At 38.5% G+C, this 19,072-nt stretch overlaps 1 protein-coding gene across 1 annotated transcript; it reads left to right on the forward strand.

Annotated features, from left to right (window-relative positions):
- The first annotated feature begins 5,567 nt into the window (after window positions 1-5,567).
- Window positions 5,568-18,711, forward strand: gmpr (guanosine monophosphate reductase). The gene is made up of 9 exons (XM_004549198.4): window positions 5,568-5,966; window positions 13,955-14,074; window positions 14,291-14,374; window positions 14,580-14,753; window positions 14,839-14,920; window positions 16,024-16,130; window positions 16,629-16,671; window positions 17,064-17,223; window positions 17,589-18,711. The coding sequence occupies exons 1-9, from the start codon at window positions 5,880-5,882 to the stop codon at window positions 17,767-17,769; spliced, it is 1,038 nt and encodes a 345-aa protein (XP_004549255.1). The 5' UTR covers window positions 5,568-5,879; the 3' UTR covers window positions 17,770-18,711.
- The last annotated feature ends 361 nt before the right edge of the window (window positions 18,712-19,072 follow it).

Raw genomic sequence — 19,072 nt, forward strand, 5'->3', positions numbered from 1 at the left:
ACGTGAGCGGAGGGTAAAAAAAACTATTTAGAAATTGTGGAAAATTCTAAAGTTGGTATGTTAGTATGTGTGACCGGTGGCTACTGAGCCTGAGAGTCAGAGGCCTTTGTCACATAAGCAAGAATGACAAAGAGAGACTGAAAGTAGTAAGAAGGGTGGGGAACAAGTTCAGTGGACGTGATCTGTTTGAGCGAGGGAGTTAATGTTAACAATTAACATGCTAACTGAGGCCTGTAGAGTTTGAGATGTAGCCATCGGGTGTTTCTGAACATAGCACCATCTGGCGTTGTGGTGAATTTGCTAGGAAATCCACCCCTGAGAGGTGGAGCATTCTGTTAACATGTACCTGAGTGCTCCATGCTGATGCTCAGTTGTTCATCAGTATATCAGACCCAGGGTAAATAGAATATTTGTTTCCCTTTTGATTATAATTCTCTTCTAATGGCAAACTAGACAAGTGAATCTGAGAAAATAAACAGTTCCTCCTATTTTTGTCAAACCATAGAAGGGTTTCCATGCGAATCTTTAGTAAACTGAACTAATCCGGGTTTACAGTGTGGTTCAGCCACACAAAAAACATCCGTAGCACAAATGTCCATGGAAACAGCATCTATAGGTCCATTACTTGATCCCAAGTCACTCACTGAAAAATGAGTTATAGCAGGCCTACTCCACAGGACCAGAAACAGAAGGAAACAAACTTGGGCTGGCTGTCTCAGCCACACCAGACTTATTTGGACTAGTTCTCTAGACTGAGACATTTCTGTCCCTTTAATCATATCAACACAGTCAAAATGTTCATGTGAGGCTCTGGCTAGTCTGAAGTCATTTTCTTGGCAACATTATTCCTGTTCTTTGAAAGATAACAGGTCCACGTCTGAAATTGTAGTAGGGTTCAAGTAGATCATAAACATAATCCCACAGAGAACAGCCGGGAAATTCACTTCAGTTGAACATCTTTGAGAAGGCCCAGCTGAACCACGTCCTGAACCTCGTCAGAAGGTGGTTCAGAGACAGGAGTCTCAAGTCACTCAGGGTCAGTAGGATTTCTTCTACTTTTACTTCATTTCATTATTAAATGCTGCATTTCTTCCATTTGGCACAGAAGATTTTCCAAACATTTCTTGAGATTTGTGTTCTTTGTCTTTTTCTTTTTCTCTCACTTTTAAACTTGGACAGCAGAGCAACAATGTTGCTGTTCTGCTCAAGGAGAAACTCTTGCTTGTTCTCAAGCACAATCAGGTCATTCTGAATTGTTTTGATCTGCAGTTCTATCTTCAGGGATACCTGCTGTGTCTCTCTTTCCTGAATATTCTGGGGCTCCATCCGCTGGGCTATTCCTCTCTCCGCTGACTCAGGAGGTCTGTGTGATTCCTCTCTCCTGTCTCTGTCAGACACCGAATTGTTTAACATGTATTCATGTTGCGACATTTAAAAGTTTAATGCAAACAAACAAACAAAAAACTGACCAAAGACACTGACTGACTCAGTCATTTGTCTTTTCCTTCACATGGTTCACCAGACTTCCCTTCCCTGCTTTTCTTTCTTTTTACTTTGCTGTCTAATGAAGGTGACTCCCCCTTCTTACTGCTTTCAGAAATACTGAAAGTAGTAAGAAGGGGGGAACAAGTCCACTGGACTTGATCTGTTTCAGCGAGGGAGTGGTCTTTATCACATGATCGGTCTGTCACATTATTGTGGAGGAATTTTGATCCACTCTTCTACACTCCACAATGTTGCTTCAGTTCATCAAAGGCCTTTACAGTTAGATGTCTGGATGAATTTGCTGGGAAGGCCACCCCTGAGAGGTGTAGCATTCTGCTAACACACACCTGAGTGCTCTATGCTGATGCTCAGTTGTTTATCAGTATGTCAGGCCCAGGGTCAAAAGAATATTTGTTTCCCCTTTAAATAATATTTTCTCCTAAGGAAATATTAATCAAGTGAATCTGAGAAAATAAACAGACCTCACATACATTTATAAAAACAATATACAAATATTTAAACTTTAACCTTAAACAGTGACATTTCTAAACATATTTGCAAACATGCTCTTTACACCAATGTAACATTTTATTATTTAGAGATCCATTATAATATCTTTCAAAAAAGCATCTCTTCACAGCCCTCCAAAATCTGTTTCATGCATTAACATTACTCTGGAGCTAACAGTGCTGATGAGACTTTATCTCTGCATTAGGCTGAGTAATATGAGACTGGATCTGTGAAAAAGGTCTGACTCCTTGATCCTACACAAACCTGTGCTCTAGATTTAAAAACGATGGTATCGCATGACTCAGTCTCTTTCTAAGCTCCACAACCTGCAGCAACAACATGCTGCATACATACTATTAATAACACTGATATAACATTAATAACATATAATACTCTAACATACTATTATATGTTATATGATTTTAACTCTCAAGCAACTAAGCACTAAAGTACTGAAGCATTTGTTTCAGTAGTTCAAATGTTTTTGTTCCATATGCCTGTTTCTGTTGGTAGTATTTTTGCTAATCTTATTGCATGAAATTGTTGTAACAGCTACTCTTACTTCTATTATTAATAGAAGCTTATTACTTATTATTACTTTTTAATTATATTCTTATTATTACTTCTATTTAACTATTTTCCAGACTCAAATCATCTGCACAAAATACTTAAAATCTTACATACAATATAGTTTTCATACATAATGTACGCTCACTGGAGTATACATTATGTATGTATGTATATTAGAAAACTTTATTAGATACACCTTGCTAGTACCTGGTTAGACCTCCTTTGTAACATAGATTTAACAAGGTGTTGGAAACATTCCTGGAGATTTTGAGCCATATTGCCATGATAGCATCACACAGTTGCTGGCTGAACATGCATGATATGAATCTCCCATTACACTAAAATGTGCTCTGTTGTTGAGATGTGTTGACTGTGGAGGTCATTTGAGTACAATTGCCGTGTTCCAGGAACCAGTTTGAGATGATTTGAACTCTGCGACATGGTGTCTTATTATGCTGGAAGCAGCTGTATGATGATGGGTACACTGTGATGGGATGGACGTGGTCAGCAACAATACTCCGGTAGACTTTGTTTAAACAATGCTCAGTTGGTACTAAGGGGCCCAAAGAAAATATTCCCCACACCTCTGCATCACCAGCAATCTGAACCCTTGACACAAGGAAGGATGAATCCGTGCTTTCATGTTGTTTACATCAAATTCTGACCCTACCCTCTACATGAACTGAAATCGAGGCTCATCAAAGCAAGCAACATTTCTCCAATTTTGGTGAGCATGTACAAACTGCTGGCTCACATTTCTGCTCTTAGCTGACACGAGTGACCCCCGATGTGGTCTTGTGCTGCGGATGCCCATCTGCTCTGCATTCAAAGATGCTCTTCTGCAGTTGTTCCTCTCAGTTAGAAGCAGTCTGAATTCTGCTCTGACCTCTGAGGTCAACAAGGCATTTAAATCACTCAATGGATATTTTCTCTTTTTCAGACCACTCTGTAAAATACTCAGACCAGCCTATCTGGCACCACCAACCGCGTCACATTCAAAGTCACTTTCTCACCCATTTCAATGCTCAATTTGACCTAAATGCACTGAGTTGCTGCCATGTGATTGGCTGATTAGAAATTTGCATTAACACTCAGTTGATCGGGTGTACCTAATCTTTTTTTTTTTTAATAGAGTTATACCGTAGTTAAAATTAACCTCACCTTTATCAGCTGCGATGTGAAGAGATATTTTTACTAATGCATCACTAAAAACAATTACAATTCAATTATATATTTTGCACTGGTATTATCACAAAATAAATAAAAGCTGAGAGATGATAGAAGAATGCCTCTGCATGTGAACATCAGGAAGGGACATCCTGTTCCCAGGAAAAACTTAAACAAGTGTTGTGTTGACGCTCCTCTTCTGACGTTCATATAGTATCTGTTTTCTGAAACTCTGCTGACATCTGCTGGTTTGACCGGAAACTGTAACGGGGCTCTTTATTTCCTCAGCTGCTATTTAAAAGATGCTACTGGGTTTAGTATGAATACACTGACTAATAATAATAAATATCATTAATAACATAAATATAATAAATGTAATTGATTCAGAGCGTAAGGTTGCAGGGTAAGAAATCATTATAATACATTTTTAGCGTGTTGCTTATGAAAGATGATTTATTTTTATGAGACAAAATGGTTTAGGTGTAATTAGAAATTTCTAGTCAAACACAGAAACGTTGGTACTGGGTCTGTGACTCAGGGTTTTGTGTTTATTGGTTAATTTATATTCTTGGATTATTGTCATTCTTGGTTTTCTGCTTGTGTTTATTCTTAGTTCCCAGGATTTAATTTTCTGTTACTTTGCCTTCCCCGTGTTCCTCGTCTAATCACTCGTCTTCATGTTCCCTCTGTCTCCCCAGTCAGTTATGTCTCTATGTCTCAGTGTCAAGTCCACGTGTTTGTTAATGTCTCTTGTCTCCTGTTTTATTTTGATAGTCCCTGTCCTGTGTGCGGTGCATTCTGCTTTGCTTCCTTTGTCTCTTTATGTCTAATTAGTCCTAGCTGTGTTTCCCTCCTGTTTCTCACTCCCTCATTACTGCCTCTGTATTTAAGCACCGTGTTTTTCTTTGTTTGCTGCTAGTCTGTCAGCGCCTTGATGTTTTGTGTCTCTTGCCCCTCTCTCTTGGTTGTAAGATCTTTGTAACATTTTCCTAGTCTCCTCATGTACTCTAATTGCCTTCCTTTTTCTTTTTTTTCTTTCTTTTTTTTTGAGGGGGGGTGGGTCCACTTATTCCCTTATTTTCTTATCCAGTTTGCTCAAATTTGTAAGGACACAATTCAAACCATGCTGAGTTTTCAGCTAATAGCTCTCTAAGAATCCCCTTGTTGTTGCTACAACTCCATGTAATGCCTGTCTGATTGTGTTAGCTTTAGCATCTTTTCTAGATTCAATTAAAGAATAAACGATGTGTTTTGTGACAGGCTGCAAGTACCAAAGTGTCTAAAGATAGAAAGATTTAAAACTGGTTCTTTGCTAACCTGTCGAGTTGTTGTTGTTCTTGTTGTTGGCTAGTCACAACACAGGCTTAAATAATTCATATAGGGTTAACAAAAAAAGATATTCCTCTGAAAATGTTCACGTACAAGCACTGGCCAAATGTTGACAGAAACACTTGAAACACCTTCAGAAAGGCCTTGGTAGCTATTGCTGAAGACAACTTGACAACAAGAAAGTCTGGCTCCTTGAAAGCAAAATATAAAGAAATAAGAGGTGGCTCAAGACTTTTGCACACTACCGCACATGTGTGCATATGAATCTACGTGACTGATTTAGTTTTTAGTTTTAGCTTTTGTTTGTTAGCTTGTCCTCACACTGTCTTGCCCATCGACAGCAAAGGGAGCAATGCCCCAGCTGGACACCAGGTGTGCTCTTTAGCACTGCAGCACGCGAGCCACTGCAGTGCTGCCATGTGTGTGTGTGTGTGTGTGTGTGTGTGTGTGTGTGTGTGTGTGTGTGTGTGTGTGTGCGCGCGTCTGCAGATGGGACAGCCCGGACCTGCTTGCCAGCTCAGCCACTGCTGCTCCTGCCATTCAGCTGAAGAGCGGCGAAGGGGGGAGGCACGCGAGGCTGGAGCGAGAAAAAAGACAGAAAGAGGGGGGAGAGAGAGTCCAGGCCCAAATAAAGACATGGGGGCCAGGACTGGGCTGGGTCCCGCTTTGCTATAAAAACGCTGGCCTCCTTGAGACTCGGGTTTGGTGGTTGGGGCTTGGGACCAGCGACCACCACAGCTGCTGCAGTCTTCCTCGGGGGAGCTACGTCTGCATACTCACCATCATCGTCCTGGTCATCATTTCTGGGGGCATTCAAGATGCCTCGAGTGGACGCAGACCTCAAGCTGGACTTTAAAGATGTCCTTTTCAGACCCAAGAGGAGCAGCCTGAAGAGCCGCTCAGAGGTCGGTCCTGTTAATTACGTCTGCTCATTACGCATAACTCACGCATTACATGTATAGTGTAATCAACCATCAGAACAGCTCTTTGGGTTAGACAGGTGTATTCTCCTGCGCATTGTGCCGCAATATCGTGTTAACTGTTTGTACATGAGGGCAGATTGATGAGGGTGGCGTCCTGGAGCTGTCTAGTTCTGATCAAATGCGAAAAATACTTTACATTTACTCCTAAATCAACAAAGATACCTCGTTGAAGGAGTAAAATGCGTCCTTGTCTTGTTTAATGTTGAGCTATCAGGTGTACACTGCCTCTGTGCTGGGCTGAAATAGTGTAACAGCGGAGTGACCTTCTTAAAGGTGACAGGAAACAGGCTGGACACAGGCATAAAAGAACATTTTGATCAGTTTGGCCTTGATCTAGTTACCTGTCATTATTATCTAAAGCAGACTAAGCAGGCCACATTGTGTCCAACATCACCATACTTGTGGTGGCACTAGATCTAAAGCAAAGAGTTTGAGCCCTCTGAGGGAGCAAGCAACATGAGACACAGGAGACTTCTCAGAAAAGTTGTTTAAAAATAGGACGGAGCGTGTTGCAGCCAACCAGAGCACATTCCACATGCCACAGAGATATCAGTATAACAGCAGCTTTAATCACATCGATTCAGGTCTCAGACACATGTGTGGCACCTGATGAATGCGGTTTGGTTATTTTGATATTTCAGATCGTAATGTGGGCAGCGGGCCGCGACTGAGACCACTGGATGATTTATTTTAAGTACATATTTTGCAGTGATGTGGTTTATTTTCAGCTTGATGGTGTTGGTGGCGGGGGTTAGTCTTTATTATGACAGGACAGACTGAGAGTAGACAGGAAGAGAAAGACAGCAGGGGGAAGACACACAGCGAATGGCCACTTGTGTCAAGCCAGCCTCCAATTCGAGACTTGCAGTCAAGCCAGCCTCCAGTTGATTTTACGTTCCCTGTGTATTCAAAGTATTACGGGAATGGATGTGGAAACCGGATTTCAAAATAAAAGCCAACTTCGAGTGAATTAACAGATATGTTAAGAACATAATAACATATAATTTAGGCTTTTTTTTTTTTTTTTAGAAACTCTAATGTTACATCTATATGACACAGCCTTGTACCCTAATTGTGCCCTGTCACTATCAAGGCCATCTTATTTTGGATTTCAAAGTAAAAGCCCTGTGAATCTTCATTTTTGAACTACTCTTTCAATGAATTCATAATGCTCTTAAAAGCAAAAGTCGTATTTCCAAATACTATTTGAACTTTGTATCAACACTTTCCAACCGCAGTCTTTTTCACAGTAATACCATATCAAATAAATTCTTTCTGATTTTGCTTTTCATAGTAATGGCCCTTTGAAATTGCCGATATTTGACTTAATCTCCTAACGATTCAAAATGCTCTAAAATGAAAAATTCTTGTTTCCACAGGGTAATTCCACTTTAGATCAACAGTATACAACCCCGCAGTGATACCATATCAATATCAAGTCATTCTGATTTTGCTTTCAAAAATAAAAGCCTTTTCAAATTGTCCATAATTGACCTACCTTTCAGTGATTTCAAAATGCTCTAAAATGAAAAATTCCTGTTTCCACAGGGTAATTCCACCTTAGATCAACAGTATACAACCCCACAGTGACACCATATCAATATCAAGTCATTCTGATTATGCCTTCCAAAATAAAAGACTTTTCAAATTGTCCATAGTTGACCTACCTTTCAGTGATTTCAAAATGCTCTAAAATGAAAATTCCTGTTTCCACAGGGTAATTCCACCTTAGATCAACACTATACAACCTCACAGTGATACCATATCAATATCAAGTCATTCTGATTTTGCTTTCAAAAATAAAAGCCTTTTCAAATTGTCCATAATTGACCTAACTTTCAGTGATTTCAAAATGCTCTAAAATAGAATTTTGCTGTTTCCACAGGGTAATTCCACTTTAGATCAACAGTATACAACCCCACAGTGATACCATATCAATATCAAGTCATTCTGATTTTGTTTTCAAAAATAAAAGCCCTTTCAAATTGTCCACAATTGACCTAACTTTCAGTGATTTCAAAATGCTCTAAAATGGAAAATTCCTGTTTCCACAGGATAATTCCACTCTGTATTTACAGTATACAGCCCCACAGTGATACCATATCAATATCAAGTCATTCTGATTTTGCTTTCAAAAATAAAAGCCTTTTCAAATTGTCCATAATTGACCTAACTTTCAGTGATTTCAAAATGCTCTTAAATAGAATTTTGCTGTTTCCACAGGGTAATTCCACTTTAGATCAACAGTATACAACCCCACAGTGATACCATATCAATATCAAGTCATTCTGATTTTGTTTTCAAAAATAAAAGCCCTTTCAAATTGTCCACAATTGACCTAACTTTCAGTGATTTCAAAATGCTCTAAAATGGAAAATTCCTGTTTCCACAGGATAATTCCACTCTGTATTTACAGTATACAGCCCCACAGTGATACCATATCAATATCAAGTCATTCTGATTTTGCTTTCAAAAATAAAAGCCTTTTCAAATTGTCCATAATTGACCTAACTTTCAGTGATTTCAAAATGCTCTTAAATAGAATTTTGCTGTTTCCACAGGGTAATTCCACTTTAGATCAACAGTATACAACCCCACAGTGATACCATATCAATATCAAGTCATTCTGATTTTGTTTTCAAAAATAAAAGCCCTTTCAAATTGTCCACAATTGACCTAACTTTCAGTGATTTCAAAATGCTCTAAAATAGAATTTTGCTGTTTCCACAGGGTAATTCCACTTTAGATCAACAGTATACAACCCCACAGTGATACCATATCAATATCAAGTCATTCTGATTTTGTTTTCAAAAATAAAAGCCCTTTCAAATTGTCCACAATTGACCTAACTTTCAGTGATTTCAAAATGCTCTAAAATGGAAAATTCCTGTTTCCACAGGATAATTCCACTCTGTATTTACAGTATACAGCCCCACAGTGATACCATATCAATATCAAGTCATTCTGATTTTGCTTTCAAAAATAAAAGCCTTTTCAAATTGTCCATAATTGACCTAACTTTCAGTGATTTCAAAATGCTCTAAAATGAAAAATTCTTGTTTCCACAGGATAATTCCACTTTAGATCAATAGTATACAACCTCACAGTGATACCATATCAATATCAAGTCATTCTGATTTTGCTTTCAAAAATAAAAGCCCTTTCAAATTGTCCACAATTGACCTAACTTTCTGTGATTTCAAAATGCTCTAAAATGAAAAATTCTTGTTTCCACAGGGTAATTCCACTTTAGATCAACAGTATACAGCCCCACAGTGATACCATATCAATATCAAGTCATTCTGATTATGCCTTCCAAAATAAATGCCCTTTCAAATTGAGCATATATACGACCTACTTTTTTAACGATTTCAAAATGTTCTTAAAAAGAATTTTGCTGTTTCCACAGGATAATTTCACTTTAAATCAACAGTATACAACCTCACGATGTTACCATGTCAATTTCAAGTCAGTCTGATTTTGCTTTTCAAAATAAAAGCTTTTTCAATTTGCCCATATATGACTTACTCTTGGAGCGAATTCAAAATGCTCTAAGATGGAAAATTGCTGTTTCCACAGCATAATTCCACTTTAGATCAATAGTATCCAACCCCACAGTGATACCATATCAATATCAAATCAGTCTGATGTTGCCTTCCAAAATAAAAGACTTTTCAAATTGCCGATATACGACCTACTCTTTTAAAGAATTCAGAACGCTCTAAAAATGAAACTTGCTCTTTCCACAGGATGAATCCATGTTAGATCAAAAGTGTACATCCACTGTGGAAAGATGTCATTCTAAATAAAGAAATTACAAAACAGCTTGCAAACCAACCATGACATCTTTCCACAGACTTAAAATATAAACGTACTATCAATTACAACCTAGTGGCAATTTCAGCTTCCTTTTACATCATCTTTATGATTCAATTCTGTCATAATCAATTGAGTCTGATTTTGCTTTTCAAAATGAAAACCCAATATGTGTTGAAACAGCAATTTTCATTTTTAAAACATTCTGAAATAATTGAAAGAGTATATCACATATGGACAAATTCGACGGGCCATTAATTTGAAAGGCGAAATCAGACCAACATAAAATTTACATGGTTTTACTGTCGGGTTGGATACTGTTGATCTAAAGTGGAATTATCCTGTGGAAACAGCATCTTTCAATTTAAGAGCATTTTGAAATCGTTAAACAAGTAGGTCGTCTACGGGCAATTTGAAAATACTTTTATTTTGGAAGGCAAAATCAGAGTGACTTGATCTTAACATCGTATCTCTGTGGGGATGTATACTGTTGATTTAAAGTGAAATTATTCTGTGGAAACAGAAAATTTCCTTTTTAGAGCATTCCGAAATCACTGAAAGTTAGGTAAATTATGGGCATTTTCAACAGGCCATTATTTTGGAAGGCATAATCAGAATTACTTGAAATTGATATGGTAACATTGTGAGGTTGTATACTGTTGATCTAAAGTGGAATTACCCTGTGGAAACAGGAATTTTCCATTTTAGAGCATTTTGAAATCACTGAAAGTTAGGTCAATTATGGACAATTTGAAAAGGCTTTTATTTTTGAAAGCAAAATCAGAATGACTTGATATTGATATGGTATCACTGTGAGGTTGTATACTGTTGATCTAAAGTGGAATTACCCTGTGGAAACAGGAATTTTCCATTTTAGAGCATTTTGAAATCACTGAAAGGTAGGTCAATTATGGACAATTTGAAAAGGCTTTAATTTTTGAAAGCAAAATCAGAATGACTTGATATTGATATGGTATCACTGTGAGGTTGTATACTGTTGATCTAAAGTGGAATTACCCTGTGGAAACAAGAATTTTTCATTTTAGAGCATTTTGAATCGTTAGAAGATTAAGTCAAATATCTGCAATTTCAAAGGGCCATTACTATGAAAAGCAAAATCAGAATGACTTGATATTGATATGGTATCACTGTGAGGTTGTATACTGTTGATCTAAAGTGGAATTACCCTGTGGAAACAGCAAAATTCTATTTAAGAGCATTTTGAAATCACTGAAAGGTAGGTCAATTATGGACAATTTGAAAAGGCTTTTATTTTGGAAGGCATAATCAGAATGACTTGATATTGATATGGTGTCACTGTGGGGTTGTATACTGTTGATCTAAGGTGGAATTACCCTGTGGAAACAAGAATTTTTCATTTTAGAGCATTTTGAAATCACTGAAAGTTAGGTCAATTATGGACAATTTGAAAAGGCTTTTATTTTTGAAAGCAAAATCAGAATGACTTGATATTGATATGGTATCACTGTGAGGTTGTATACTGTTGATCTAAAGTGGAATTACCCTGTGGAAACAGCAAAATTCTATTTAAGAGCATTTTGAAATCACTGAAAGTTAGGTCAATTATGGACAATTTGAAAAGGCTTTTATTTTTGAAAGCAAAATCAGAATGACTTGATATTGATATGGTATCACTGTGAGGTTGTATACTGTTGATCTAAAGTGGAATTACCCTGTGGAAACAGCAAAATTCTATTTAAGAGCATTTTGAAATCACTGAAAGTTAGGTCAATTATGGACAATTTGAAAAGGCTTTTATTTTTGAAAACAAAATCAGAATGACTTGATATTGATATGGTGTCACTGTGGGGTTGTATACTGTTGATCTAAAGTGGAATTACCCTGTGGAAACAGGAATTTTCCATTTTAGAGCATTTTGAAATCACTGAAAGTTAGGTCAATTATGGACAATTTGAAAGGGCTTTTATTTTTGAAAGCAAAATCAGAATGACTTGATATTGATATGGTATCACTGTGGGGTTGTATACTGTTGATCTAAGGTGGAATTACCCTGTGGAAACAGGAATTTTCCATTTTAGAGCATTTTGAATCGTTAGAAGATTAAGTCAAATATCGGCAATTTCAAAGGGCCATTACTATGAAAAGCAAAATCAGAAAGAATTTATTTGATATGGTATTACTGTGAAAAAGACTGCGGTTGGAAAGTGTTGATACAAAGTTCAAATAGTATTTGGAAATACGACTTTTGCTTTTAAGAGCATTATGAATTCATTGAAAGAGTAGTTCAAAAATGAAGATTCACAGGGCTTTTACTTTGAAATCCAAAATAAGATGGCCTTGACAGGGCACAATTAGGGTACAAGGCTGTGTCATGTAGATGTAACATTAGAGTTTCTAAAAAAAAAAAAAAAAAGCCCAAATTATATGTTATTATGTTCTTAACATATCTGTTAATTCACTCGAAGTTGGCTTTTATTTTGAAATCTGGTTTCCACATCCATTCCCGTAATACTTTGAAAACACAGGGAACGTAAAATCAACTGGAGGCTGGCTTGACTGCAAGTCTCGAATTGGAGGCTGGCTTGACACCAGTGAATGGCCCTGCAATAGCCTTGCTGCACATGGGTCTTCTGCTCAACCTGGTGAGCTACACCAGCATCATTACTTTCTCATTATTAATGGTGAATAGAAAGGAAGTAAACTGAAAGTCCTGAGTCAGTGTGCAGCATCTGCTGATGTGCTGGAGCGAATCAATATAGACTATAGAATATCTCCCTCGTCCATGTCTTCCACCTCTTTCCTTCCTCTCACTATTATGAGGCATGACCTCATTATATGCCCACATTAAAAGTTATGGTGCATTGCGTACGGTAAGTCTGTAGCTTAAGTAGCTTTGCATAATAAATGTCTTGGTTCTAGTCAACAAAAGCATTCAGCACTAAGAGGGAGCCATTTAGAAAACTTGTTTTTAACTGTTGGCAAGGCAACTCACCGTTATGTCCCACTTTTTGACAACTATGCCGACCATCTTTACCTTCTTTTTTTCTAGGTTGAAAATTTACCAGTTAGACACATTTCTACATTTTCTACATATTAATACTGATAGTTGGTGATTAAAACACCCAATATTCTGATATTTTGGCATTTGTTGAGCCTAATTTTTTTGTTGTTGTTGTTGGCATTTATAGCCCTTTTCCACTGGCAGCGTGTCAGAGTGCCCTCTGGTGGACAAACTATGCAATATCACTCACACCATGGTGAAGGGTGTTTCTGCTGTCTCTTCTTTAGTTTTTAAAATTTTTATTATTGGCCGTTAAATGCAGATACTGAAAGATTGGCAAATAACTATTATCAGCCAATAATATTAGCCTCAGTAAACACATTTAGATTGCTTACATTAGCTAACATTAGTAAGCTATACCAGACCAAGTAATGCTACAGTAGTAAAGCCACCAAGACTGTTGAACGATGGTTCTGGGAGAAGATTCTTGAGTAGTAACAAAGTTCAGCGTTTAGATCGTTAACTGGAAAAAAGGTTTATTTTAATGATTTAATTTGAAAGAAATAATTTCCGCAAGTGACTCAAACACTTTCCTGAAAATGGTGCAGCTTGTGTGTCACATTGAGCTCAGCTCAGCACAGGCATATCCATTAGAAGCTGTCCATTAGATCTAAAACAGCGGTCTCCAACCTTTTTTGCGCCACGGACCGGTTTATGCCCGACAATATTTTCACGGACCGGCCTTTAAGGTGTCGCGGATAAATACAACAAAATAAAACTAGTACCAGTACCGAAAAAAAGATTTATTCATAACACACGTGAAAAGACCCAGGAAAAGCGAGTTAACGATAAAAACGATAACAAAATAACGCTGAAAACTGATAAAAACCCTGAAAACCGTACATTTCACACCTGAGCCTCAACTCTCGCGGCCCGGTACCAAACGACTCACGGACCGGTCCGAGGCCCGGGGGTTGGGGACCACTGATCTAAATGATTCAGTGCACCCATGCACACTCAGGAGACGAGTATTAGCCTTCTCATATTTCCAAGAAAAATGACAAGGATAAAAAAATACTAATAAATTTTTAAAAATTCCTTCCGTCCTCAGGTGGATCTTCAGAGGACCTTTACATTCCGCAACTCTAAGCAGACCTACACAGGTATCCCCATCATTGCAGCCAACATGGACACCACAGGAACATTTGAGATGGCACAAGTTCTCAGTAAAGTGAGTGAAGACAATAGTTATAAAAAAATAAATTAATTAAAAATACATTTGTTTTATTTTGTATGGTTGTGGATTCATCAGCAGGTTACTTCTGTTCAAGTTGAAGGACAATGATGGATGATAGAGAGAATGTCAGTGGCCCAGAGTATCTAAGGTATTTCTGAATCTCTCATTTTCTTCCTGTCTTCCTTTCTGTCTGACTGCTTCTTTCTTTAGCACACCCTCTTCACAGCCATTCATAAACACTACTCTGTAGAAGACTGGAAAAACTTTGCTGCTAGTCACCCAGAGTGCTTAGAGGTAAGACTTCCAGTCTTTGCTTTAACGTAGTCTGTGTGTGTGGATTCTCAGTCATCCAGGTCATCGCCTTAAGAGCTGGAAAAGAAGGAACTGGAACTTAGAGAAGTCCAGTTGCCTTCTTTTAAGCTCTTAAGACTTTTTACATGTATGTTGTCTCTCATAAGAAACTAGAAAATCTAAATAAAACACATTTTCATTCCCATAGCACGTAGCTGCTAGCTCAGGGAGCGGCAGTGCAGATCTGGAGAAGCTGTGTGCCATCCTGGAAGCCGTCCCTGCCCTCAAGTACATTTGCCTGGACGTGGCCAATGGCTACTCTGAGTACTTTGTGGAGTTTGTCAAGAAAGTCAGAGAAAAGTTCCCCAAACACACCATCATGGTAGGAAAGACAGTGCCTCACGTTGGCTGGCAGTTTGTCTCCTGGTGGATTATGGGATATTTAAGACTGTGTGCTGGTTTTGCAGGCTGGCAACGTGGTAACAGGAGAGATGGTGGAGGAACTCATCCTGTCTGGGGCTGACATCATCAAAGTGGGCATCGGGCCAGGTGAGTGGGTACAAAGGTCTCTTAACACAAAGCTGCACGGTCCTCAAACACAGAGACCAGCAGTGAGGCATGCAAACACAGATGAGACATAAGACAGAGACGTACAGCATTTTAAACCAAGTATAGCGGTCATGTTACACGCCATTAAGTTACTGACTCATTGCATGACTAATGTAGCCACTCTAACGTTGCTGTGGAGACATGAAAAATGTGGTTTTACTGGTACGATTACAGCAGACTAATGTTTGGGATCATTGTCATGCTGACAAATTAAGCCGTCGCCAATCGGACACTTTCCAGATGGTATTGCACGGTTTGTTTGTTTAATCAGGATTCCCATTCCCAGCCTCAGACTTATCTGTCCTTCCTGGGTTTACTTGCAAACTCAGTCCAACAACAACACGACATAAAAATGAAAGAAGCTGTTTTTTTTTTCCTAACACAGATAGCACTGAGTTTCATAGAGCGAATATAAAAATGGCAAAAATAATAAGATGAAGCTGCTTGTTTTCTAACGGGTGCGCCTATGAATCACAATCATTACTAAGCAGCTGAATACTAAAGAAAATTCCATAAATTTTGGAGATTCCCAACGGCAGTGGCTGAAACACAGCCCCAAACCAAGACGCTGTGTGTAAAAATGGCACTACTGTTGTGTTTGTTTGTTTTTTGCACTGCACACCATGCCAACATTTGGCAAATTTTTAGCTATTAACTCCTTGCGAATCACCTTGATGGTGCAAAACTCCTATTTTATGCTTGTCAAAATGTGTTGTTACCAAAAATGGTGCCTTTTTTGTGACAGCCTGCTAGTAAAAATGTGCCTTAAGATACAATTTTATGTGCAGACAACACTTGACATGGGTGCCTTTATTGTGCTTTTATGGTTCACAGGTCAGTGTCACATGATGTAACAAACAAAAACACTCCTTAAAAAGTCAGGTGCATGATTGGACTAAAAGCCAATCATGCACCTGAGTAGTCACCTGACTTGAACAGATTAAAAAAGACGGCAGGTTCCTGTAGTTACAACAGCAGCAATCAGCACAGACAGAGAGAGAGATAAAGATGTGGTTCTCTAATGTGTGCTCTGACTGTTGCAGGTTCTGTGTGCACAACAAGGATCAAGACAGGAGTGGGTTACCCACAGCTCAGTGCTGTTATAGAGTGTGCAGACTCCGCTCATGGACTCAAAGGTCACATTATCTCTGTAAGTCCACAATATAATTTTTTTTAAATAAAAATAATGAAGTCAAACAGTAATTAAAGTAAATATTGGCAATTTCTGCAACAGTAGGAAAGCTGTCTGCAGAATATGCTGCAAATATGCAAGAGGCTGAAATGAAAATGATACAAAGCAGAGTGCAATGATGTGGTTTTCATGTAGATACTGAAAATGCATCAAAGAGATTTCCATTTTAAATTGTGTTGTACTTGGAGGACAGGGTGGCAAACAGTGAGCAACAGAAGAGCGTTTATTGCTTGAAAGACCAGGTTTTTTCTCGTCAGTTCAGCAGGTGTAACACACTGTAAACATGTGCAAAAACCAAAAAACATGTGCGATTATGCATCACTAGATTTGTTCATGCATGTTACTGAAGGTTTCCAGCCAATAGGGGGAGCAGTTTAGTCCTAAAATTAAACATTAAACCTGCTTCTCTGACCTAATGTGAACCAGTAAACTGACATGTGTTTAACTTCTGTTAAGGATGGTGGCTGCAGTTGCCCTGGAGATGTAGCTAAGGCCTTTGGTGAGTAACCAACCCCACGCTGTAAGAAATGCCCCAGTTAAATTACAGTGAAGTAGTGGCAAATCTATTTCCCAGATTACTTTTGTATGTATATACAGCTTACCTGCTGTAATCTACAAAAAACATATCTTGAGGTAAAAACATTTACATAATGGTGTCACATACAATTGTGATTATACTGTTTTTTTTAGTCTTTTACGATATAATCTCCATGACTTCATGCCCTTGTCCAAATTCCCTGACTTCAGCTTCGTGTGCTTCCCCATTCTTCACACTGCATGGCTACGGGAATGCTGTGGTCAACAGTGCGCTGTGTTTGTCTCTTCAAACTTGCTGTGTTGTTCTATACATCTTACCTCTGTGCCTACTCTGGCTGTGCCTCTGCTCCTCAGGTGCCGGTGCTGACTTTGTAATGATGGGAGGAATGCTCGCAGGCCACGACCAGTGCTCCGGGGAGGTCATTGAGAAAAATGGCAAGAAGTACAAACTATTTTACGGCATGAGCTCCGACACAGCCATGAAGAAATACACTGGGGGAGTTGCCGAGTATAGGTGAGATAGTGATACCCTGAGACTCGCAGCAACACCTGTGAGTCATTCATTTTGGCTTCATCTGTGTTGCTATGGGAATTCCTTTTTTTTTTTGATTGCTTACAGTAACAGTGTATTATTATAGACACACTTTAATCACTCAGGTGTTTGCAACATTTTTTTTCTTATTGAATCCATTTCATACTTTGATGATTCATAACACAGACAAAAGAATTCTAGAACTCCAAAAGTTGCCTTTATAAAAAAAAAAGATGAGCCCATTTTAAACTTTCATGCTCTGGTCTTGTACTAGAATAGATGAGCAGATATTTTACCAAAGAAAGGTTTCTAAAGTCCACCTTCTCACCTCTTTCCTTGGCTCCCAGGGCATCAGAGGGGAGGACGGTCGAGGTTCCCTACAAAGGAGATGTGGAAAATACCATCCGGGATGTGCTGGGGGGCCTGCGCTCCACCTGCACCTATGTGGGTGCCGCCAAACTCAAAGAGCTGAGCCGCAGAACCACCTTTATCCGTGTCACACAGCAGTCTAGCTATATGTTCACTTAAGGGGGTGGTACTACTTTCTCCCAGTAGCAGCAGGACCACATACAGACCTACACCTCACTTCACCACGCACCTGTTTCTCTCAGGATATCTGCTGTCCGAAAGCTTTCAACTCCTTCGGGCTGCAATTAAACCAACTCAAAAATTTGACTTGAATTACCCAGATGGATAACAACACTCTACTCTCTTTAATCTCACAGTGAGTGTGTTTCTATGCTTGCAGAAACCAATAAAGTACTGTTGTAATTTATGCAGACATTGTTTTTGAATGGGAATGTGCAAATACGCTTCACCTGCTACCTTTCAGTTTTGGGAAACGGCAGTGAAACTACTACAGTAGAGATTTTTCAGAAACTTGTATATAAAGTTGTTACTGGAGGATATTTCAACATTAACAACATATCAAGAGCAAGCAAGAATATGAGATTTGTAAAACACACTCAGCAGGAACGTGTTGGTATTAGTGGGAAGATCAATGATTTTGCTGAAGTGTATCCTAAAATGAATGTGCAAGTTGATATGCGAGATTAAGAGACTCCGGCCTTTAATTGTCAAGGCAGAAATTGTGTTGCAATAAACTGCATGGAGAACCTTGTGCTGGTTTCCTCAGTGGTGTTGGTCTTTCAGTTTGAACTGAGTTGGGACGCTTTCATAATGAGAATGAAGTCTTCACAGTTTGTGCATTTCAAGTATTTGGTATATTTACGTAAAAATGTGTCCCTCATTTTAAATCATGCAAGTCTAGAGATTTGTGCCTTTTACTGCATTGTAAAGTAACGTAACGATGCCATTAAACGCAGGAAATGAAAACCTACACTATGTAATGCATACTGTGATAACTAACAGTATTACATTGTTTATTGCAGTCAAGACAGAAAATGGAAGTCATTAATCAGTGAATGATTAACATAATTCCTCTTTCTGGACAATAAACTGTAACTAGAAGCTTTTGAGATTTCGGTTTCTTTTTCTGATTTAAAAGTTTCAACAAAAAAAAAGAAGAAGTGGTAAACCAACTACCAAGATGTCTGGCTTGGAGTTGAGACCATTTAGATTCATGTTGCATTACAACGAAACTTCTTTCATCACTTACTGCTCACATATTTCTAATATTTCTTTGTTGCTGGTGTTGCCACTTCCTGTGAAAACAAAGCTGCATGGAGTAGCTGCTATAAGATCAGGAGGAGAGTACTACAACTGAAGGTGGAATGAAACAGTCGTTTCTTTTGTGCTGCTGGTCACATGTTGGGTCCTTGAAAACTTGTTTCTAATGTATATTTAGGTCCTTAAGTGTTTATAATTTTGC

The sequence above is a fragment of the Maylandia zebra genome, linkage group LG22 (assembly GCF_041146795.1).
Source record: "Maylandia zebra isolate NMK-2024a linkage group LG22, Mzebra_GT3a, whole genome shotgun sequence".
NCBI lineage: Eukaryota > Metazoa > Chordata > Actinopteri > Cichliformes > Cichlidae > Maylandia > Maylandia zebra.